Source organism: Condylura cristata, unplaced genomic scaffold (assembly GCF_000260355.1).
Source record: "Condylura cristata isolate star-nosed mole 26May11 unplaced genomic scaffold, ConCri1.0 scaffold00017, whole genome shotgun sequence".
Lineage (NCBI taxonomy): Eukaryota > Metazoa > Chordata > Mammalia > Eulipotyphla > Talpidae > Condylura > Condylura cristata.
This window is the reverse complement of record NW_004567118.1, coordinates 20,110,220-20,135,587: the sequence shown is the minus strand read 5'-3', so window position 1 is coordinate 20,135,587 and position 25,368 is coordinate 20,110,220. Positions and strand designations below refer to the sequence as shown.

The following is a 25,368-nucleotide window of genomic DNA, read 5'->3' as shown; positions in this document are numbered from 1 at the left end:
AGATGTGTATGAGTGGTTGGGAGGGTGGTGTGCAAAACACCAAAGAATTAGCTTGGTTTTTATTGAGGAACTTTTTATTCTTATACTGTAAACTGAAATTATTTTGCAGTATGTATCATATTTGAAAACTTTTCCAATAGAGAATTTTATGGCTGTTGTGTGAGAAATGGGGTGAACCTTTGATTTTTCTTGTAAGCATACTGACTTTGGTCTGCTTGACTTCCTAAAATGTTCTATAGTAGACTTAGGGTTTTAATATTTAGATGAAGGAAATTTATTACAATTTTACTGAAGCTTTTAAATGTGTGACTTTGTAGCAGAATAACTTTGAACATTACTATGTTATTTTTCCTCAATGAGTAAAATTATCAGTTATTTGGAGACTTTTATGTAAGTATGATTCTTGTCCTGTTTCTCAGGCTAAGTAAATGTAATAGCTGCCTTAATAGAAACAAAATTCCTACTCCATAATGAATAATGTATGAATCATAAGAGAAAAATGGGAGATCGCTGGAAATATTTAGCTTTTCAAAGTTTTTGGAACATCTGTCTTAGATGCTTTAGGACTCAGTAAAGGCCAGGGAAAGACAAATAGTTGAAAGTTTCTTGGACTTATCCTCTCACTTTATTAGTAATGGAAATAATGCTTCTTAAATTTGAATATTTATATAAAACATACCTAACATGACATTCCAGTATAAACTACCAGGGTTTTATAATGCTATTTAAGTATTTTCACATTATTTTGTTTGGAACTTATCGATTCAGTCATGTCAGATTTTTTAACATCCTTGCTTAAACCATAAATTGCTTCATAATGGAATACAAAGTTAATGAAGCAATATTTGTGCTCCTTTAGACATTGTTGTACAGATTATAAGTATGTATATATTTCAGTTTATATACTGCATTGAAAGTGGTTAAAAGTAGGACCCTACAGGCAATCTTTTTAAGCAGATAAAACTGTTTGGATGCTTTCCAAGGATGATGGGGTTGCCCTCCAAGCGTATCTCTTCAACCCGGTCCCGGATATAACGGGTATCATTAGCCTTGCAGAATGTATCATCTGTAATTGAAGTTATGTTGTTAAACTGGAAAATAAAAGAAGAAAGTTGTTCAGAAATCTAAAGTTAACCTTTTGTATCTATATAATGGGATCTCACAGGGTCATTTATATAAAAAGTGACTAATATGATTGACAGTATGTTTCCTTTTGGTATTAAAACTCTCTATAAATTATAATCTCAGCCTACCTCCCCCTAAAGATACAGTGTTATTTTGAAAGAATAGACTACTTGCTAATTTTCAGAATAATATCCATGTATCAGAAAAGCTCAGAGTATAAATAAAGTTATACTAATTGGAAAAATGAGTATGAGTCTCAACTCAAAATGGATGAGTCTCAACTCAAAATGGATGAGTCTCAACTCAAAATGGATGAGTATCAACTCAAAATAGATGCTATGTTCTTAAATATTCTTTACAAAAGTAAAAAGAACACTTGAAATTCTTGTGATGCTGAAAGACAAATTTTTGTTTCTTTTCATACCCTCTTCATTTTTCTATTACCTCAAGTTGATGTTGGGCAAAAAAGTTAGTGGAAAAATACTTTTCACTGCAAATGTTTATAGCTATTTGGAGAAAGAGACATAGAGCAGAGGTCTTACTGTTCCCTGATGTCAAATCCGCATGTCAGGTTAATGAGGAGCTACTCTGTGCACACTAGAGAAAACCCCAGCTCAATATCAATAATCTGGACAGGAAAGTGCATTGGGCTAGCAACGCTTTTAATCACACTACCCCAGAGATATGAATAAGTGAGTTTCCTAATAAGTCGTAAGATTGAGCCACAGGCAATTTAAAATTAGATATTGTGAAAAGAGCAGTCATACCTGAAGATGGATTATACGTAGGCTTTCTGGTAAATTAAGAGGCACAGATTCCAATTCATTGTGGTCCAAATAGAGAAAGGAGAGGTTATTCAATTTCTGTAAGAAAGAAGAACTTTAGCTTAAGTCAGTGCATTTTTTTTATAGGTTCCAGGCTATATATATACATGTATGTATAAAGATATACATATTTAGAGATTGATAAGGCTACACATCAACACTATTATCAATATAGTAGTTTTTAGTTAGTGGGGTTTCACAAATAGTATATTGTTCCTTCAAGAAGGGCAGGTAGAATTTGTTACATCCCACATTTCTGTCTTCTCCTTTGGCATTAACCCGTATGTCAACATCTAGGCTCTTTGAACTTGTCTGGAGATTGCTGAAGAGGTTAATCCCCAAACTAGATTGTATATTAGTGCCATCATAATATCTCTTGGAAATTTCCATAACTTCCTGTTTCAATACCACCAACTGCTAGAAAAATTAATTATCCTAAAATATGTATATGACTGTAAGTAAGATGTTTCCCAAAGCAATTTACTAAATACTTGGGAGTTTTTGCTAAGAGCTCTGTATTGGATTACTTTCATTATCAGTAACCCACTATTGTATGATTTTGTGATATGATTTTAAGGTGCCATTTCCCCTGACAGTAATCTTTTACCTTACTTTTGATATGTATCCTGTGGCAGTATGTGCTAATTTTGTTTTTTTTAATAATTGCTTTCCTATTATTTTAATCTTTTCTTTAGCATCTACCATATGGACGCCAAATTGTTGCTTTCCCTGTGAGTTACACACCACTGTTTCCTCTGGTGAACCCTTTACATGGGTTAGAGTAAGCTGACTATACCGGTGCCTGTGACAGTCTAGGGTATTAAACAAAACTACAAAGTGTCTGAGTTTATCATTTCCATACCAACTTGTCATGAATCCCTTCTGTGATATGTGTGTCAAGCCCAAAATAACCAAAGATTCCTTTTGTGAAATGTTGATGCTCAGGTGTTTAACATGCCAGTTATTCAAAGACCAATTTGACTTATGTATCTTCAATTAAAAGGGTTTTGTTTATTTTTAAAATAAGTCCAGTTTTAAAGTCCCCTAGGTATCCCTTAACTTTTGGTGTGTCCTAAAAATGCCCCTGAGTATTGAAAAAGAATTCCTTAAATTTAAGCAAAAACAGACTAAAATGGAAATTTTTATAGACAGATTGTTCATTTGGTTGACTATGGTAAGCTTCATAATATTTGGTAGTTTTAGTTACTTCTATCAGGCATTAATATCAGAAACTACAAACTTTCCTTCTGAATGAAATTGTTGCCAACAGCAGCAAGACAGTCTATTCAAAGTTAGGTGGGATTCCTTCTGGGAGTTCTGGGCTGAAGTGATTCTTTTTCTGTGCATTTTGAGACAACCTAAATCAGATATTACCTTTTCTTTTTCCTGTATATAGTATTTTCTTGAATTGCTAAATTAAGAAATGTATTTCATTTTTATTGTATACAGAATTTTGTATTTGTCAAATTCAAAAGGAAGTCTACTTACAGAACTTTATGTTCTCATACTTTTAAGTGTTAAAAATAGAATTCAGTGATTGCTTTTAGAATTTTATTTTTTTCTGGCATTTATACTTTACTAATGTTGTAATAACAGAGAAACAGGTAAATTCGCATCTTGAGGTTTTGTAGAGTCTTGGTGCAATGAGGGTGGCAACTAGATCAATTTGTTTTCACTTGCAATAAGTCAAAATAGTTTTAGAAGATAAAATTCATATTATCATGGTGTAAAACTGATATTGTACTCAGTCATATGATGAAATACTTACTTTGAATGTATTTCCTTTGATTCCTCTACTCTTTATTTTGTTGTGTTTTGCATTGAATAAAATAAGCTTAGGGGGAAGAGTTGGAAGTTTCAAGAGCTGATTTTCAGCAAGCGTCAGTTCTTCTAACAAAGACAGTTGTGAAAAAGTGCTCTCTTCTATATCTTCAATCAAATTTCCCGTAAAATCAATTCTTCTTAAGTTAGCTTGAAGAAACAATATGCAATGAAACATGAAGTTAAATTCTCTTATGTGTGGACTAGAGAAAAACATTTGGTCAACAGGTCTTTCAAGCATCTTTAATTTTTAGTTCCTAGTGCACATTTAACAACTAGGGAATGAATCCTAAACATTTACTCTGTTCTTGGGACTGATAGCCCTTGTACTTGGACCTATTTTGGAACTCCAGGTTTGGAAGAGAATTTAGAGTTAATAGAGTATTTCCATCCTTGTCTGTTTGAACTCCAGAATGCTCAGGCAGTTTGAAAGAAATTCCTATTGTAAATCTTGGAAAGTAAGTATTACATTTGACTGAATAGAAGCATATTTAAAATTAACTTACGTATGTCTGCAAAATCTTTGGCAGTCAGCTTTTTAATTTTGTTGAATCGTGCATAAAGATAGGCTGATTCCTTTGGCAAGGGGGGCACACTATCAATATCAATCTCTTCACAGTATACAGAGCCACTTAAACAAACACACAGCAGGCACGTGGGCATTTCTAAAATGAGAAACAAAGTCATAGAAGTTTTAGCATATTTGGGCCTCTGGTGAAATTATTGCTATTGTGTTATTATAATTTGAGAAGATTTTTTACTAAATTGTAATCAGAAAGATATCACAGGCCTGATAGCTAATGACCTATATGGTACCTGCTAATTCACCAGAATTTTATTTTTTATTCTCTATCCTTTGAACAGTAATCCCTTAATTGCTGACTTGATTGACAATACATTTCCTCATTTGTTCCTGATGATATTGCCTTTAGTCAGATTGATTCCTGCAGAGATACTGTGCTGCTTACTCTATCAAGTTACTTCTTTTCACTTCGTAATAAATAAGTACCTCCCATAGAAGTAACTACTTTGAGGCTCCAAATATCTTATTTTGCATCACATGTCAGCTCTTTAGTTTTAGCACCTATTGATGATTCTTATCTGAATCTTTATCACTAGTACAGTTACCAAAAGTGAGTTTCTAATTCCATTACTCCTATATTTGTTAGTTGGAATTCTGTTGTAGGTGAACATTCTTGTCTTTTTTCTATTAGTTGGAGTTAAAAATTCTTTATTCTATGAGTTATAATACCTAACTGTCGTTATATTTTGATAATCTCATTTTTGCACGTTATCCAATGAGAACACTTTTAAGCTCTTTTTTTTCTTGCCAGGCAATGCAATAAATAACATACAATAAAATTTATTTAACTTACGTAATTTGTAAATTTTGATGCATATATCTACCATGAAGCCACCACCATCAAGAGATCTATCACACAAAAAGTTTGCCCTTTGCCAATCCCTCCCTCCTGCTCTTAGCCCCAAGTAACCATGAATATGCTTGCTATCATCATATATTAGTTTGCATTTTCATGAATTTTACATTAAACTAATCATGCACTGTATGTTTTTACATGGCTTCTTTCACTATATAATTATTTTGAGATTCATTAATAGTGCATTCCTTTTTTATTACATGGTAATATTTCATTGTGTCTGTAAATACAGTTCACGATCACATCTTGGGCATTTGGGTTGGTTCCAGGTTTTGGCTATTTCAGAGGAAACTGTTGTGAACATTAATGTATAAATTTGTGTGAACTAGTCGCTTTCATTTCTCTTGGGTAAATACTTTTGAGTAGAATGATTGGGTTTTACATGTGTATCTTTTACCTTTTCGAAGAAAGTTCCACTGTTTTCCAAAGTGTTTTTGCCACTTTGCTTTCCCATCAGCAACACATAAGAATTCCAGTTCCTTCACAGCCTAAAAACATTTAGTGTGGTCCAACTTTGTCATTTTAGTCATTCAGATAAAATGTGTTGTGGAGACCCTGTGTTTTAGTTTGTATTTTTTTAAGAGAAATGACGCAGAGCACCTTTGTGTGTGTGTGTGTGTGTGTGTGTATTTGTAAGTCTGTATCTACACACTGTTATCCCCATATTGGTGAAGTTACTGTGTCTACACACTCATCCACATATTTTTTGGTGAAGTTACTATTCATATCTTTTGCCTGTTATTAAATGTGTCTTTTTAATATTATTATTAATGAATTACAAATTATATATTGCAGATGTAGATGTTTTGCACATGTTTTCCTCCAGTCGGTTACTTGTCTGTTTTCTTATCAGTGTCTTTAAAGAGCAAACATTTTTAACTTTAATGAAAAACAACTGGTTTCTTTTATAGGTCATGCTTTTTATGTTGTAGTTAAGGCATTTTTGTCAATCACCAAGTTTTTGTACTTTGTCTTAGAATTCATATAGCTTAAGGTATTTATATTTAGGTATGGGGTTCATTTTGGGTTCATTTTGGGTTCATTTTTATATTAATGTAAAAAGGGTCAAAGTTCATTTTTTCCCTTTCATATTTGTTTTTTTCAGCACTGTTTTTAAAAAAGATTATCCTTTCCCCATCAAATTGCATTGGCACCATTAGGGGAAAAAAAAACAAAACTGAAAGAGTTGACCATGTTGTGTAAGTCTGCTTCTGGACTCTGTTTTGTTCCATTGATCTATTTGTTTATTTTTATGCCAGTACCACAATATATTGACTGTTGTGGTCTCATAAGACATCTTAGCATTAAGTAGTATAAATCCTGAAACTTGTCTTCTTCCTCAGTGTTGTTCTGGCTCTACTGTGTTCTGAGCATTTCCATATAAATATTATAATCAACTTGTAAATTTCACACACTAAAAAGAGCCTATAATGACTTATTTGGAATTGCATTGAATCTACAGATAATTTGGGGGAAAGTTGACATCTTAGTGATATTCAGTTTTCTGTTTTCTTGAGCATGGTGTATGTCTGCATATGTCTAGTCTTCAACTTCTCTCAGCATTGCTTGTCTAGATTGTAATGCATAGGTCTTGTGCCTTTTAAAATTGTTTGCAAATTTATACCTATTTTTTATATTTTGATTAATTAAAAATTTGAAATTCTTTAAGAGCCTCCCTATTTTCTGGTATGGCAAGATGCTCAGACCAATCATGCCTTTTCCCTGACCCAGATATTTTTCCAGTGAGCACTGTTTTTATATATAGATATGTATGTATACATAATGGTTTATTTTTACAACATCTTGTGTATTTTTCTATCTCAGTTGTAATCCCTGTGGACTTCCCATCACCAAATCACCTGTGTGCTATCACCATAGGAGCACTATTCCTTTTTAATGGAAAAGGGTGTTTAGAAATTAAGGTTTCTGTGTGGGTGCTATGTGGTCTTATTGTTGCTAGGCTCCATCAACAGAGAGAACTAGGAAATACATGGCAGTGTATGACTTGTGTCCTGTCCAATCCCTATATATTCACATACGTAGACAAATGTATGGCACACTTTGTGCATATTACAAATGCACACTAGCATAAAGAGACAGAACATGTCTATATCTGTTTCTGTGTACAAATCAGACTTGGTACAGATAACCTGCATTGCCTTCGTCCTGTCTGTATTTGGAATGGCCCTTCTAGTGGTGAGAAAACTGGCTCTCACTAGCCCCCATGTACCTACTCTGCCCTATTCAGTCCTAGAAAACTCTTTACGTAGTTTTATTATTGCTAGCCGCTAATGTTGTAGAAAACAATCCTATTGGAATTTTAGTAGTTGTCTGTTTAGTCTTTAGCCTAAAAGTAAATAGTCAGAAAAGCTGTTTTAAGGTTACTTGGATCTTATTCTTTCACTGTATAAATAGGGAAAATGTGTTTTTGTTGTTCACTTGAAGTACAATTAAGTTTATGTTTCTCTACTTGTTTCCACTTTGGAATCTTATACTTATGGATTTTATTTATAAATTTGTTTGCCTATATGAAACATAATCTTTTCTAAAATAAAATCTAAACAAAAAATGTATGTTCATATAGGCAGCATTTCTGTGTTTACTGGTTCTCTCTGTTGAAAGAGCCTAGTAGCAATGAGACCCCAGATCCCACTTCCCCTTTTCAACACCTGTTTCTATTGTAACCTGTAAGTCATAGTCTCAGTTTTTTTATTATGTTTCATGATTTCTTTCACACAAATGAACTGCTGATATATATTTTAAGCATTCCTTTTATTATAGATAAAAGGAAGCATACTGTTGATACTCTTTGCACTTTGTTTTTTTCACATAATATACTCTGGGGAGTCACTGTATGTTGGTTCATGTTTACATACATTGGTTCCATGTTAGTTCCTTGTTCATTTTAACAGCTGCATAGTCTTCCCTTTTGTGGATATACCATTATTTATTCATCTACTCTTCAACATGTGGCTAATTAGATTGTTCCCATTATTTTATAATTGGAAGCAGTGCTTCAATGATGTTGCATATCTATTTTCTTACTTTTCAAGGTGTGTTTTAGTGTTCCTAGAAGTTAATGACTTTGCTACAAAATAAATGCATGTTTGATTCTTTTAGATAATGTGAAATTCTGTTAAAATTCTGTTAAAAAAACTTGTCATTTTACATTCCCACCAGCAATGTGTGAGTGTCTGATTCAACCTTGAAATATATTAATATATTGCAACATTTGTAATTTTTGGATATCAAGTGAGTTTAAAAATGGTATCTCAGTATGATTTTAATTTACATTTTCCAGTGTGCTATTGAACATCTTATGAATTGTCTTTTCATATCTTTGCCTGTTTTTTAATGAATTTTTGGTCAGTTTCTTTCTTCCTAAATTTTTACATGTTTCTTTGTGAACTGGAAATACTAACTTTTTATCAGTGATACATGTTGAAATACTTTTCTCAGTTTTCACTTGCTTTAAAATTTTTGGCCATGCAAACGTTCCTATTGTATAGTCAAATTTACTCACTTTTGTCTATTGTTATCTCTGGATTTTGAGGCAACCCACACACCTATGTTGTCTTCTAGCATCTGTATGGTTTCACTTTTACATTTATATTCTGATCTATTTGGAGTTTACTTATCCATGGAAGGTATGAATATATTGTATCCTTTTGTCACTTGATTACCCAGTTTCAGCATCACTTTAAAAACATCATCTTTGCTTCAGTGATTTAAGATGCTGCCTCTATTATATATGAAATTTCAACATAAATTTCTTTCTGTTTCTGAACTTTGAAATCTATTTATGTTCCACTTTCCCATATTCATAAAAGTATAGCAGTTTTACGGAATGTCCTAATATGTGATACATCTGATTCCCAAAGATGTCATTTTTTTCACTGTTTCTCTGGCTGCTCTTTCATAATTGTTTTTCCATATGAACTTCAGAATCAACTTTACCAGTTCTTTAAAGAAGTTAGTTGCTAGGGAAAACTGACATTTGTGATATTGGATTACTCTATCCAAGAGCAAGACTGTCTTTTCATTTGTTCAAATCTATTTTTACTGTTATGCCTTTCAGATTTCTTGAGATGCATTTCCTATTTTAATTTTATTATAGTAAGACAGAAATTAACATATTTTTTATGTCATACAAAATAATGTTCTATGATAGGGTTTAAATAAATCAAATAAGAACTATTAAGCACATACTTTGTAGAGACTAAACTTGGAGTATGTTTTGGTTTACCTTGAATGTTTGTGTTGCACATTTCTCACTCATAAAGTGGGATAGCAAATTTCCAGAATATCGTTTTGATTTTATCTCTGGAGAAAAAATTCTATTATTTGAAGTGACTGTATCCTGGGGCAGTTTTTGATTACTTAAGAAATAAAATTCCATTGTAAGCTATTTATTTTTTTTCATGGTATTCATTTTTGTGCAATAATTCAATAAATCCCTATAAAATTCCCACCAGCTCATCACCTGTGAACCATCACCATAGTCACGTGATAAGCTATCCTTTTTTTTTTTTTTTTTACATTTGGAAGTAACCTCATTTATTTAAAAAAAAAAAAAAAAGCAAATGACCCATGTGACCAAAAGTGAAATTGAAATCTGTATTTGTACATTAAATAGTTCCAACATCTAGAAATGACTACATCTAGGAAAATATGAATAGGGAACTAGATAAGCTATCTTTTAAAAGCTCTTTTTTTAAAAAAGTTAGGCAATTTATTCTTACCATCATTTTCTTTCTTGGGTGGTAATGGTGTACTACTTTCATCTTTTTGTAGTTGAAGACTTTTCTCATGAGGTATTATCATACTTTCTTTTTCCTTTTGGAAAAATAAAAAATGTGTTATATGTTGTGAAAAACATTATTTTGATCGTAAAACTAAGGAATCTTGGATATTTATCTTCTCATAGTCATAGCAGCATTTTCTTTGTGCTCCATTAGGATTTTATATATAATTCTATTTTATCATTCATTAAATTCTAATGTAAATATTGATTTTAAATGTATTCGCTCCAGATTGTGAGCTCCATTAATAAAAGAACTGTATCTTATTATTATTATTATTCACAAACCAAAGTCAGTGATTAGTGAATGTTAAAAGCTATTGAAATTCCAAATAAAAACCAAGAGAGAATTCTCTGATTTGGAATCAAAGTTTTTCTGAGATGAAACCTGAATGAAGATACCCTCTTGAGAGCATCTTTATGTAGTGTAGCTCTTTTATTTCTTCCTTTTGATTCTTGTCTGAACTAAGTTCCTGATATCAAAGTCTTCCATGTTGAACTGGACTAAAGCCCTAGGCATATCAGGAGTAAGGTACTAAAGAAACTCTTTCCACCTCTTGTGGAAGCCACCCATTTACTTACCTTCGTGCCTCCATCAAGCCATGGCTGGTGGAGCTCTTCTATCCCACCCTACCTAGCCACTGCAAACCACCTTTCTGTGCGCTGTTAGCTCTGGGAGGACTGAGTCTTTATTATTTGTGCTGTTTGCTGTTCTGGAAGAATTCATTTTCAGCTACTGGACTATTACATATATTGTGAGCTCTTTTGGAAGCATATTCCACTTTAATTTTTTTTCTATTGAGCACTCTGCATTAACACTTTAGTACATTAACACAATGTGTTAAGTACATTGAATTCTACTCCACTTTTCTCACATCTGAGTCCCTACTTTTATATGGAGATAGAAACACTTCTACAGCAGCACAAAGAGTGAAAGGTATTCCTTTTTAGAAACTTATACTTTTCAGGGGGTTAGAGCTCTTTTGAAATGATTGAAATTAAAATCAACCACTTGAGTCAATAACTAATTATGACAGGTCTCTGTTGTTAAAGCTATGGATATACCTTTTTGTGTTAATGTCAGGCAAAATTAATACTAAAATATTAACATTTTTCGTTGTATACTAAAAGAAAAGAAATAATTATATGTATTTGAAATCCTTGCCATCCTAATTATAGTGGAGAACTTTTAACATGACAAACATGGTTATATATTTGGCTGCATTTTTCTTAGTGTGACAGTAGGCAAGCACCAGATATTTATGTGCTGCATTAACTTTTTCCTTTACCCAGCATTCATTTCTGTGTGCCAAGAAAACCACAAGTGATTACTTAGCCCATAGGAATGAAGTGAGAAAGATGTGTTGTGAAAGCTATGCCTGTAGAGGGTTAGCTCAAGAACAGTTACTTGGTGCACAATGGTAGAATGTAAATTGTTGAAACTGATTTAAAAAGAAAGCCCATGTTAAGTAGTTTTTCATTTGTTATACTGTGTGTATATAGTTGGCATATGTAAACTATTGTGAAATGCTAAAATGAATACCAAAATAGTCACATCTATATATTTCCTTGAACCACTTTTTCTTAAAAAAATAAACCTTATACTGGCAATCCATCTTTATTTTTCCTTAGAGACACTGCTGCTGTTTTAATTTTGAGGCAATGTAATATACAAATATAAAGTGTTATATAATGTTACTTACCATATAAATCTCAACTGCTCAGGAATCATCTTAAAGGTGAGTTTTTCTTAATTTGGGAGGGGGGTTACTATAGATACTGCTTAGTTACCATAGATACTGTTCATTGATTTGGAAGCATACATATTTAAAAAATATAAGCTTAGGGGTAATTACAATAAATTGCTTTGAATCACTTAAAATGTTTGTTTTTGTTACTTTGCCTTCTCAGACACATCCAGAAATAAGCAAAAAACATGCATTTAAGTGGGGAACTATTTTAGAAGTAAAAATTAGAATAGAAATAAAGTACCTTAATATTTTTTCCATCCAGGTATTTATCCTCATCATCGTGGCTAAACAAGTTTTCTTCAAAATTATCTGTTCCATAATCATAGATAACTCGTGAGTCCTTTTGAGCTGGTGGTGCTGGCATTACCAGAGGCACAAATAATAACAAGAGAAATGTAGACTGCAGCGTCTTCATTTTAGCAAGGTGACTGGACATTAATAAGCTAGTGGCCTGCTGACTGCGAGACAATACTCTCTTTTTCCTTGGAAATAAAAACACAGACCATCGAAGCAATATTTAAAAGCTTAGAGAGGACTTTTTGGCAGGGTGTATGCAGTAAAGGCCAGAGAACAAGTATTTAACCCTTAGTGATCTTTAATTAGATACTGAAAGTTTTTATGTAGCAGTGATATTTCAAAAAAAAGTTTCAGAAAGTGATTTCTTTTTTTATCAAAAGTTCAAGCAATATTAATAATGTAAGCTCATTAATAATTAAGTATGTTGAATAAAGGTACTCTATACAGTTGAAATCTTAAGATACCTGTAGTACAAATGGTTAAAATGAAGACCCAAGATCGTGTCTCATGTGAGTTAAAAATATCATGTTCTACTTAGCTACTTTATAAGATCACTTGATTTGTATTAGATTAACAGAAACAAGTTTCAAGAAAAGCTTTTAAATTTTAAATCTAACAGTATGAATAGTAATCATTAACACTTAATTTTAAGTGGTATAGAATATGGGAAAACCATACTTAAAGTTTTAGTTTTGTCATTTTCATTGGTATCATTATTTTTAATTAATAAATTGCTTTTAAAATTTAAATTATAAAAAACTTAAAAATAGTATTTTAGATAAGAATAAAATATAGAACTTTAATCAAGGAGTAAGAAGATGTTAAGGGAAAGATTCCTTTAGGCTCACCAATAGACTTTATCTGGTGGTGCACATTCCAGATTTTTTTCTTGAGTAACTTCAAGCAGAATCCTTCAGAGTTGCTGATGTTGCACTGTAGATGCCAGTTTGTCAAGAATCAGTGGCTGAAAATTAAGAATCATATGGTTCTGAGACTTGTGCAGCACCCTGCTCTTGCCTGCATGGATATTAAAGTTATAAAATGACATACAGAAGTGCTTGTTAAAAAATAATTGTTCAAGGTAACTGAATCTTCAAAAATGAGAGGTGGCGTTAACATTTATTAAGGCTGCTCAAGATGAGTCACATCTTAACAAACAACATTTAAAATAATATGTGAGAAAAGAGCCTACCGTTGCAGCTGTACCGTTTTTGTGGTTTTCCTCAATAGACGCTCATGTCTGTGCATTTGCCCCCAATGGGAGGGTGAATGAGGAAAGCCGTGGATCAATTTCAAACTGCTGAGTAGAATTTCAGGGCCCAGCAGCTTTAAAAGCAGTTTCCATGTGGTAGGAATCTTTGCCAACATTCTTTCTCAAGGGTGAAACGTGGTGCCTTGTACTAGAGCACTGTGCTTAAGTATTTGTAACTGCTGTGCTCAACCTGCCTCCGCTAATTACCATAGCGTGTGTTATTTTTACCTTGTGTAATAGATACTAATGCTTTAGTGAAAATTTGTGAAGATGACATAGTTATAGAATCATGCTTTTCAGTTTAATGCTTTCCCAAGAGATGAAACATCTGCTTTGTAAATGAAACGAAACACCAAATCCAAAGCATAGTCTATGCTTTTAGTTTTATGAAGAGTAAAAATATTGTTCTAGAACTATAATTAGTATCGAGTCAAGAAATATCCAGTGGAAAAATTAGTCTTAACACAGATTATTTTATATTCCAGTCATTTGCTGCTCCCTCAGTTTAGTTGTATATTACAGTGGCCCTAGCTATCACAACAGCTTTTTAAAAGTAAATTTGGGCCTTCCCTGGTGGCGCAGTGGGTTAAAGTACAGCACTAAGAAGCTAAAGCCACTTCTGCATGAGTTCGATCCCCGCCTGCCCCGGAGGTGACCATATGGCGTGGTAGACCTCTCCTGACCCGCCCGCTGCTCCCCTCAGCAGTGTACTTCGTTGATCTGCCTGTTCTGCTCCCCACTCTGTCTCTGGTGAAGCCTCTTGCCACTCCTGAACCTCTGGCCTGTACCCCGGTTCTGTATGAACAAATAAAATAAATCTTTAAAAATAAAATAAAAAAAAAAGTAAATTTGATTTGTAATGTAGGTTTAATAGTAAGTGATATCTTTGTTTGCTAAATGAAGAGAACTGTATGAAGCTATTCTAATATTAAATTTGATTGTTAGGAATTGAAATAATATTTATAACTGAGCATCACTAAAGATTCACTTATTTTAAAATCACTGATTACTGCTTTTAGCAATCATGGTGGTATTTTTTTCTCTAAGATAAAAATTTAAAAACTAAAGGATAAATATTTCACTAAAAATAGAACAGAAAATGAAAGAATACCATTTTTTTACCCAAAATTGTGTATAAAGCATTTCAAATTAAAACTTAGACCAAGTCTTGAAAACTCATGTTTTATTTGGAAATGGAATAAATTTGGTTGTGATATTCTCTAGTTTTCGTTGATATAAATGATCAATTTTAAAGCTTTAAAAGTTTTTGAAAATGTCAAATAATGAAACTGAAGATGTTGATTTGTTTTGCATTGTAAAGGTTTGGCAAGATTGTGAGAAGTGAACTGGGTAGGTATTAAATGACCAGATTTAGAGACTCTTAAAAGATTCACAATTTCATAATTTGTACTTCAGAAAATCATTTTGAGAATTATAGCTTTCATTGCAAAGTTATAACCAATGACTACAATCTGATTTAATAAATGTATTGAGCACCAGTTCTCTGCCAGAACTATAGACAATTAGCTTAGCAAGCAAACATATTTCCCTTTCAGTGAATTTATGGCCATTTCTAGGTAAGAAGGAAGGACACTTTCAGTGAATTTATGGCCATTCCTAGGTAAGAAGGAAGGACACTTTCAGTGAATTTATGGCCATTCCTAGGTAAGAAGGAAGGACAGCAAACAGAAAACATGGTGAGCCCTGCTGCCCAGTAATGCTCAGTGTTCTGTTGGGGCCTGGAAAGGCCACTGAGGCAGCACCCAGCTGACTTCTGCAGAGATGACGAGGAAGAAAGTGGGGGGACAGGGTGCTCCAGGAGATGTTCTGGGAAGGGGAGTAGCACACAGATGGCATAGGGTGGATGATAAAGAAAATTTGTATTTTGTTGGATATGACTGGAGGTAGGCAGGAGAGAGAGAGGTGAAAGATGGCCCAGTTAAGGAGAGTCCTGTATGTCTTGCTAAAGTATTTGAACTTTATTCTGTGGCTAGTGAGAGACCACAGAGATTTTTAAGCTAGTGAATGTCATGGCCTATTTTTATTTTAGAAATAATCCTCTAATGTTACATTTCTAAAGAATACCACTACTGTATTGGCTATTTATGACAAGTTTAGTGGCTTAAAGTAACATACATTTATCTCACATTTTTTTGAGTCAAGAGACTGGGCAAGACTTTGCTTGGTTCTCTATTTCAAGCTCTCATCTGAAATTTGCAGTCAGTGTTACTTCAAAGGTAAACAGGATAAAGGATGCAATTGTGGACCGCTGTGCACTGCAGCATGTGGGCCTAAAGGCCTCTGCTTTAGTTGGATGTTGGCCGAAGGCCACCCTCAGTTCCCGCAACATGGCCTCCACGATAGAGCAGCTCACAGCATGGCAGCTAGCTTCCTCATAGCCAGAGGGAGAGAATCTTTAGAGGATAGGAGTATAGTTTCATGCAGTACTTACTACAGTCACACAAAACCTTTGTCATGTCTCGCTAGTGCAAAGAAAGAAGTCATGCCCACACAGAAGAGGAGGTAACTGCCAAAGGTAAAATTCTGGGAACATTTCAGAATTACACTGGGAAAAAAGCCCTATGTTTCCCAAACTTTAAAATTGGAGAGTATATTCCCAAGGTTATCATCACTTCTGACAGCAGCTGCAATTTTGGGGGTCTTCCCAAAGCTACTCTCACATTTGATTATTTGTTGGAAGGATCCTAGAACTCCGTGAAAGCAATTAAACTTGTGGCTATGGTTTATCACAGGAAAAAAAAACACATAAGAAGCAGCCAAGAAAGAGGTGCATTGATCAGCATCTGGGAGGCATCTAAATTCAGGACTTCCATTGTTCTCAAGAAGAATTACCCTCCCAGCCTATGTGTGGCAACTGTGGATGCACTAGCAAGACCACTGTTGAGAGTTTTTGTTTCATTACATGGACATGATCAATTGATTAAGTGCCCGTGTGATTGAACTCAGCCTCCAGGTTAATTTAGCATGAGCCAAAGCTCCTATCCTAAATCACATCGTTGGCTATCTGGCAAGGCCAAAATGCACCCCTAAAACTATCAGGTATGACTAGTCCCACCCTTGGCTTCACTGTATGGTAATAACAGATGAAAACTGTTCTGTGCTCAAGTGCAGATATTGTATCCAAAAGTGAGAGCATGTTCTCTGTGAAATCCTTTATCATGATCTTGTTGCATTATTCTTAGTTTTTGTATAGTTTCATAACTTTGAATGTGTCCCCATTGGGCTAATGGTTCAACCTCCAAATTGTTTCTCAGCAGCAAACAATTTGAATGGAAAAGAGTATAGGAAACAAAGATTTTTCTAGGAGGGAGTATTTTTCAGAGGTGGCTTAGGTCTACTGATAAAACTGCTACCTAGATTGGCTTTCAAAAAATGCTAACAGCTGGAAGAATCTGTCTTCCTCCACTAACAATAGGTAATAATGTGATTTAGGAGTCAGAACATCAACTGCTAGCTTTCTTATGGCATTAACCTTCTCTGATCTTGTGATGTTGTCTTTGGGCCTCAGTTCCTTTGTCCATTGGTTTCTTTATGCATTAGATTAGAACTGGATTACCGCATAGTTTTTCTTCCTTGGAACAACTAAAATTTTGGAGTTGTTAATTCTTTGTGGGAGGCCAACCTGTGCACTATAGGACAATTAACAACTGCCCAGATACCAGTATCCCTCCTCCATCTTCTTACACTCCCTCAGTTGTGGCAACCAAAATTATCTGAATACATGGCCAAATGTTCCTAAATATCAAAGTTAAGTCCCATTGAGAATCACTGTGATATTAAATATAGACCTTTTGAAATTCAATTTTCTATGATTTAGTGAAATGTCTATGATTGTGAATCTCCATCTCAAATTTTATACTTTTTCTTGAAATCCAGTCTTTTGATCAAATGAGAGAAAGATGAGACTCCAATTACTTCTCAGACTAGAGGGTGATACAGAAATGGAGGGGGATTATGACTCATTAGAAGGAAAGGTAGGTTCATGCTTAAAATGTCCTGGATTTGTGAGTTTAATTTTTCCATATGGTGAATTTGCACCTAATAAATTTGTAAAGTAATGAGAAGTGCATGGTACTATATTTATGTTGTGGTATTTACCAGGAAATTGGAACATAATATAAATTTCGGGGTTTTAGCTGTTGTAATTTGATTTTGTATCCAACTGCTATTAAACTTTATTCCCAAGATCCTGAAAAATAGGGTTTGGACTCAGGAAATCACGGTTTTAGTTTCTTGGGGGCATATGAATTATTTGCAACAAAGAAAGTATATGGAAGAGACAAGGTTTATTTCTTCTACTTTTCCTCCATGGAGTTGGTGTTATATGATACGCTTACATCTGCATTTTAGTTTAGTGTGATTCCAAACTTGAGCAATAAAGTAAAAATGTATTTCAGGTACTATATTTAAACACAAGCTAAATATGCTCACTAGAATTACTACGAGCAAGTAATTGAAATATCCTTCATTTTTATTTCCTTTCTGAGAACTAAATGCACATTAACCTTTTATGTTTAACTAAGCTTGTGGCTGATGGTGTAATTTGTATTTATTGGTTGTCACAGTTTAGCCTCATAGCAAATTAACTAACACTTTGTGTAATGAGAAAATGGATAACTTTTCTTATTTTTCTTTCTTGTTATAAATATCAAATTAATTGGTTTTATCTATAATTCTAATAGATAACTGCTATCTTGATATACTAGTTGAAGAAATATTTTTTTCTTCAATTTGTCCTAGAGGATATTTTTTATTATGAATGAGAAATACTTTTTGTTATGAATGAGAAATACTTGGGATGAGTATGAGTTACTCAGGGCATTTTCAAGCAACAGATTGCTGTTAACCTTCTTCTTCATTGGGCTCTATAGCTGTAGGATGTGTTTGTGTGTGTGTGTGTTTGTGATCCTTGTGAGGGAGTAGAGGAAACCCTGCCTTCTCTGGTAGGTTATCCAGGGGTACTTTGGAAAGTTAAGCCATCAAACTAACTTGGAAATCTATTTGGTTGGATGCATAGGATTTAAACACCTACCTCCCCACTAGTGAAACTTTCAATAAAATCTGCCTTGTTCAATCATCTTTTATATGAATAGCATCTTGGAAAGAACCGAAGAAGATGGCTTGTTCCATCCTTGGGAGCACCAAGAGAGAATGGTAGTGTGTGAGTCTTTGTTTCACACTTGTACAGCTATCATTTCAACCAGTTTAAAGTATTTTCATCCCCCCAGAAAGATAATGCTGTACCTATTAGCAGTCATTCCCCCTTTTCCTCTAGTCTCTTGACGCCAGCCCTAGGCAGTCAGTAATTTTTTTTTTTTGTCTTTGTCAATTTTCCCGTTCTACACATTTCATGGAAATAGATTTGTACAATATATGGTCTTCTGTGACTGCCTTTTTATTAGCATATTTTCATGCTTCATGTTGTGGTATGTATCAGATATATCACTACCTCTTTCTGACTAACATTTCATTGTGTGGATATATCATTTTTTGTTTATCCATTCATCCGTTGATGAACATTTGGGTACTATCTTTTTTTGGCTAATACTGGATAATGCCACTATGAACATTTAAGTACTTGTTTTTATGTGAACATATGTGTTCAGTACTCTTGGTACATATCTAGAGGTGGATTTGTTGGGTGACAGGTAACTTTTTGAAGAACTGGCAGGCATCCAAACCACTGACAGCCCCACCAGCTGTGTTTGAGGACCCCACTTTTCCACTAACAGGGCTCCACTTTGTGTTCACTGTCTGTATTAGTCTGTCTGCTTGATTCTCAGCTATCTGAGTGTGAAAGGGTATATCATTATGATTTTGATTTGTTTTCTATCATGATTTCTCCTTAAGTTTTAAATTATTCTAGGTAAGAAGTAGTCTTGTTTTTCTTATCTCCTAAAACAGCCAGTGTTTTTCACTTATTAGCTCATATTAAATGTTTAGATTTATAGCCAGCTTTTAAATTTTCAAAAAACAGAGATGGTCCTGAAAATTTTTTCTTTATCTTGAAAGTGTGCTCTGCCCTTGCTGCTAGCATTTTCCTTCTACCTGGACTTGTATCTTACGGTGTCACAGGTGCACATGTACCACATGGACTGTTTCTTGACCTATCATTGCTAACCCTTGTACACCAAATGATTTGATGAAGTTAATTAAATGAATGAATGGGGGCTTGTTTATGTTCATTCTGGATTATTGTGGGTGTCCTGGGAACAGGTGAATGTTGTTTCTTCTGAGTGCTAGTAATCCACCTAGGGATAATAAAGAGCATAAAGTCTTCATATTAGACTTGTCTCTAAAAAAAAAAAAAATAAAGACTTATCACTTGAACACTGTTCTAAAAATGAGGTTCTACATGCTTGGTCTTTGCATATTGTCCAAATTGTTACTGTTTGTCCTTTGGATTCCTTGTATTGGCAGCCCAAGATTAATATTTATCCCTTAGCTAGGGAATTCTACATAATGTTAGCCTGTAGATCAAGAAAATGTATCATAGCAGTTAAATCACTTTCATTATAAGTCATAACATAAAATACTTCAAAATGATAGATTAAATAAAGGCTTTGTTGCAGTTTTAAGAATATATCAAAGACTGTCCAAATTTTATCAATATATAAATATTGGTGATAATGTACATGTTTCTAATATACTGTGCTAGGAAAATAATGTTTAATAGTGTTAATATAATTTCCTTTGCTAACATTAGATTATCATTGTGAAATAAGCAGTTACCTGTTAGCAAATCTTTGTGTAACTACAACAAAGACACCTTTGTTTATCCCTGTTAAAATGGAATACGTTAAAGACTTTTGGATGAGCTGAAATAACAGACTGTGATGACATAATTTGGTGTCTTTCAGTTTTCCAAATAAGGATTTCATATTTTGTTGGTTTGGTGTGCTGAGGAGAAAATAAGTCCAGTTAATTTTATGAGTCTGTATGCCTGGCATCCTTAGTAGAATAGCCTCATTTGAAAATAAAAAACAGCCTGTGTTCTAGTGTTAGGGCAAGGGGGTAAATGTCATGATAATGAGATCTAAAATGTAAGTTTGAAGGCTTTTTGGAAATTAAGTCAGAGAAAGCAATCTACTACTTAAATGGATGGCTGTCAGTCTTATTAACTTCTTGGTATTCAAGCATCATTATGGTGATTCTAAGCATATGGCTTCTATTCCTTAGCTTTTAAATCTACGTCTTTCATAATTCTTAGAAAAATTACTTTAATAGAAATGTACTTTTTTCTCAACTTAATTTTGTGTATAATTTAGTTGAGTTCCACTTGTCATTCTAATTCAAATTTCTGAAGATTTGCTTCACTTAGAGTAAGTTCTAATCCTGTGTAATGATGCAAATGTTGCCAACAACTTTAATCTAATCTGAATTTTTACTAATATATTAATCTACATATAGTAATTGAGCTTACATGTTTAGTTAAATTAATACTGAATAATATGATTTTGTGATGCTAGACCATATACCTATATAGTCTCTTGCCATTCTTGACTTCCATAATAGTGAGGGTCAGTGTTTTCTCCTGTTCCTTCTTGTTCTGGGTCTTCATGAACATCATCATGATCTTCACTATCAGCATCATCTTGAAATCTCCCAAAAACTTGGGTCTTCAGTTGTACTGTTTGACCATTAGTGCTTCTTTGTTCACCATAATAAATAGTATGTATGTGAGGGAAGCAGAAGAAAATGTATGAGCTTATTGGTTCTTTTAGCTTATTTTGGTCTACACGAATATATGTTAAATGATGGTAATGTAGTGGGTCAACAGATGGACACATCACTGTAACATTGATATCTGAAAAATACAAATAAAAATTAATCCTGACACATTACATCCATAATCCTATTTTGGGTATAGTTTTATTGGAATACTTATAAATAGACTAGGTTTAATTTTTTCTTATTTAACCAAATACTAAAATGAAGAAAGTGAAAATAAAAGTGAATTTTATGTTATCAGAACAATGATGGTTTCATTAGCTATTTCAGTAATAAATAAATTCTTAGTAACAATCTCAAAAAATGGAAAATCACCCTAAGTCCCATTCTGCAGGATACTTACACTTCATTTACTCTACTGTTTCTCAGTGTTCAAGGTATTAAAATTTAACAGAAAGATTACATTTTATAGCACACATTTCACTGGGCCCAATGTCTGCCATTTCCCTTGTCCTACTTCAAAGCAGTTGTTTTTAGAAATGTGTAAAGCATAGATTTTTAAAGAGTTTTTTTTTTTTCTTTAAAGGTCAAAACACTTTAAAAAATAGAATATTACATACGTTCAATTTCGTTGTTTTCTAGGTACAGATGTTCTAAATTTCTTGGGATGTAGAATGCCTGCTTCAGTTTGTTGTGTCCAACATTAAGTTCTATCAAGTTGGAGAGATTAAAAATATTATATGGGATGTCTTGTAGTTTGTTGTGTGACATTCTTAGAGCATGAAGTTTTGGAAGTTCGTTGAAGTAATTTTCTGGTATAGAAGAAATTGAATTATTTTCTAAAGACAGATACATAAGTGAAGAGGGCAAACCAGGAGGCATTGATTCTAACCTGTTATAACATAGGTTGAGCTGCATTAATTTTTCTACTTTGCCAAAAGTTTTTTCCTTTAACATAGAGTCATCGAGATGATTATGACAGAGATCGAGCATGGTCAGATTTGCTAATGTATCCATGGCGTTTGTCTGCAATCTGGAGATCTTATTGTAACCAAGAAGAAGTCTTTCTAGAGACTTAGGAAGAGGTAATGGGAATTCTTCTAAGTAGTTATACTGTAGGTGAAGTTGTAGTAGATTTGACAACTTAGCAAACACACCGTGATCAATCTTGTGAGACTTAATTTGGTTGTGGCTGAGGTTGATTTCTTTAAGATAAGTGGCATTGGTGAATGAATCTACAGTCACAGCCTCAATTTCATTGAACTGCAAATAGACTTGCTGAATGTGTGCTGGAATCTTTGGGATTATCTTGAGTCTGCGATTATCACAGTACATTGATAATGGAAAATCAGATGGACAGAAGCATTCACTGGCACAGCCTAAAGTGTATTGATGAAAAGGAACTCCATAGTCGACATTTTGATGAAATTGGAATTCTGGTTGGTAGGCCTCATCTGGCTCTTGATCATAATCTTCATCCCATTGATAATATTCATATTGGCAATACACTTTGACTCCAAAAAAGAAGAAAATGATATATACTGTACTTAAAAGACCCATGTTCCTTTTTTCTCCTAATGCAGGGAGAAAAGGAAATATATTACAGGAAAAGTGAGTAAAACTTAGAATAATTCTCATGTAAACTGACACTATATAAAATGCATGGTATCTATGAAATATATAAAACAATGTCCAGAATGAATGGGGAATGTTCAAACCAAAACTAATGTTTAAGTACCAAAAGGTAGTATATATTTCTAAAGTTGCATACTTCTTTGCACCAGTCTAAGTAACCATTTCATAGAAACTCATTTCTTTTGCTACTAGACTATAGCTTTACAATAATAGTGTGATGTATCTTAACCCAAAGTTGGATGCCCCCCCTCAAACTATAAACACAGGGTATTCATACGGACTTCTTTGTTGTCACCTAGTGACGGTCACTGTTGATGAGAAGAGGGCCCCTATGTTTTGGTTACAGAGTTGTTACCTAGGAGATTCTTAACCTTAACCGAAAAATTCTCACTTCAGCTCTGTTTGCTAACCCAAAGGTTTCTCTCTTCAACTTTATTTGCTGATACTCTTTCTGTTTGAGGGAAGAACATAAAATACTCCCTTTATGTGAGAGCTTGAGATTTAAAAATAACTGTCATGTTTCCTCTTAGTGTTTTCTGCCCAAACCTAACCATGCCTTCAGATTTTCCTCCTGAAACATTTTCCACAATTATTTAATCTCTGACTCTACTTGAATTACTACTTCAAGTCCCAAAGATATACAATATTGCACCCTACAAAGTTTCCATTTCTAATAGGTTCTTCTACACATCTTTCTGATCTTCCTAGCTTCCTTCTTTATGCTAATGTTTTTAGGCTAAGTTCTAGGTTTACAGATACTGAAAAAAACACTGTCACTGTCTCAGGAGAATAGAGGAGGATCAGGGAGATGAGAAAATATGCCCTGGGCAGGAAAGCAAGGGTGGCCATGTACAGTAAGCAGGAAGGTGGGATGGGAAAAGTGAAAGGAGGCAGGCAGTGAGCTAGTGACTGGGGGTGGGTGTATAGGAAAGCCTTTCTTGAGAAAAATAGTTAGCTCTCTTGTTGAACTTGAAGTTGGGAGTGGGATATTGTGTGCTAGAGAAAGAAAGAAAAGAAAAAAGGATAGAAATCCTTTTCTGTCCCCTCACTTATGTCACTGAAAGTCTCTGAGGAGAACAGCAAACAAAACATGTCATCAATCTAATGAGAGTTGTAAAACCTCACTCACTCATTTCATCGGCAGTTTTTAGGATTTGAGATTTACATGTGACAGTGCTCTGAGAATTAGAAAGTGAGCCACAAAGATGAAGTATGTTATTTAGGAAAACATTAAACAATAAAAAGAATCAAGCTGTTTCACTCTGAGGCCCTTTCTTTCTACCCTTCACCTCTAGGGTTTCATGCCTTTCTAATGTCCTAACGCATCCTGTACGTAGTGAAATTCCTACTTATGTAGAATTCATCTAATTATTTTCGCCATTGGGATAATGGTAAGAAAATAGTTACTTAAATCATTTTTTTTCTAACAGGACTCCATTTGAGAGACGTCCCTAGGCCCATGTAGTTCAGTTTCTTGTCTTGAAAGAAACTAGAAGTATGTAGAATGCAAATATTGTGTGTGCTTGGGATTTTAAGAGTTACTCAGGTAGAGCCAGCAGCCCTGAACCTTTTTCCTTCAATGATATTCCCTCCAGCTGCCCTTGCACTTCCTTGTCACACCACAGGCCTTGTGGTCACCAGAACATCACATTCTGACAGTTTCTCCTGTCTGTATAACTGTATACTTATTATGTATCTAACTCCATACAGAATAATTTTCCAGGTTTACTGGGACCTACCATATTTTGGTCCTACTGATTAATCATTGTCTCTCCTCCATGCCTCCCCATACTCAGTTCCTACAGCCTAGATCCTGTAGTGCACCGCTCTCGCAACTCCTTTACATGTGCCTTAAACTTCCTGCTCTCTTAGGTTCTCTTCTTCTTATGTCACTATTCCCTGATTACTTCAGTTCTTTATCTACACTCAGCCTGACTTTTGCTATTGAATATGAGAGAACAGTAGGACTAGCAACTGGTCTCATTTTAAATGTGATCCTTCAAATACTATCCAATATCTCCATAAACCGTTCTTTTCACTTCCTCCAGAAAAACCTCTAAAACCTCATTCCCTCTTAGCTTTAGATAATTATTTTCCTTGCCTTTCATTTACCCCAGCAATAAGCCAAAACAATAATGGTTTGAAATTTTTTTACTATTTGTGATTTTATTGTTTTTTAAAGATTTGTTTATTTATGCTTACAGAATTGGGGTATAAGCCAGAGGTGCAGGGTGAAAGGATTCACCAGAGACAGAGTGGGGAGCAGAACAGACAGATGACAAAGTACACTGCTGAGAGGAGCAGCGGGTAATTCAGGAGAGGTCTGCTGCACCGTATGGGTCACCTCCCTGGCCATGGATTGAACTGCAGTGACTTTGGTAGCTACACAGTGCTATGCTTTAACCTGTTGCACCACGAGGGAGGGCCCTATCTGTGATTTTAAATCTTATGGATTCCTAAATACACTATGTCTATTGTCTTTATCCTGGGATTCATAGACTTTGAATGTATACTGGAGATTTCAAAGAAGGAGATGTGGAAGATTTCCAGATAGAAGAGATGGATAAAATCATGTAAGCAACGAAGGGTGAGGTTTTTAGGAAAAAGTGATGTCCTGTCAATGGAGCAAAGACTATCAGGACCATAAAAAAAAAAAAAAGGGGGCCCTCCCTGGTGGCACAGCGGGTTAAAGCACAGCACTGAGAATCTAAAGCCGCTTCCGCATGAGTTC

General features: G+C 34.2%; 3 protein-coding genes across 3 annotated transcripts in view; 1 reads left to right on the top strand and 2 right to left on the bottom strand.

Annotated features, from left to right (window-relative positions):
- The window catches only part of CENPP (centromere protein P), a 158,473-nt gene that overhangs the window by 15,251 nt on the left and 117,854 nt on the right, over positions 1–25,368 (top strand). The window lies entirely within an intron of this gene.
- Positions 603–13,019, bottom strand: OGN (osteoglycin). The gene is made up of 7 exons (XM_012726222.1): positions 12,907–13,019; positions 12,003–12,243; positions 9,952–10,045; positions 4,277–4,435; positions 3,718–3,920; positions 1,893–1,988; positions 603–1,091 (listed from the first exon to the last, which is right to left on the bottom strand). Exons 2-7 carry the CDS (start codon positions 12,195–12,197, stop codon positions 921–923), a joined length of 918 nt encoding a protein of 305 aa, XP_012581676.1. The 5' UTR covers positions 12,198–12,243; positions 12,907–13,019; the 3' UTR covers positions 603–920.
- Positions 20,228–25,368, bottom strand: part of OMD (osteomodulin) — an 8,191-nt gene continuing 3,050 nt past the window's right edge. Inside the window, exons 2-3 of the mRNA XM_012726221.1 lie at positions 21,623–22,576; positions 20,228–21,138 (exon numbers count right to left, since the gene is read on the bottom strand). Coding sequence (XP_012581675.1) covers positions 20,810–21,138; positions 21,623–22,562 — 1,269 coding nt within the window. The 5' untranslated portion in view covers positions 22,563–22,576 and the 3' untranslated portion in view covers positions 20,228–20,809. The remainder of the gene's footprint in view (positions 21,139–21,622; positions 22,577–25,368) is intronic.

What these genes read in the sequence shown, in the direction of transcription:
- OGN (XM_012726222.1), bottom strand. Translation starts at nt 12,197, where the DNA reads ATGTCCAGTCACCTTGCTAAAATGAAGACGCTGCAGTCTACATTTCTC. An exon ending in TGGATGGAAAAAATATTAAG is followed by an intron (nt 10,046 to 12,002) that starts GTACTTTATTTC and finishes TTTTTCCAAAAG; the next exon opens with GAAAAAGAAAGTATGATAAT. An exon ending in TACGTATAATCCATCTTCAG is followed by an intron (nt 1,092 to 1,892) that starts GTATGACTGCTC and finishes TTTATTTTCCAG; the next exon opens with TTTAACAACATAACTTCAAT.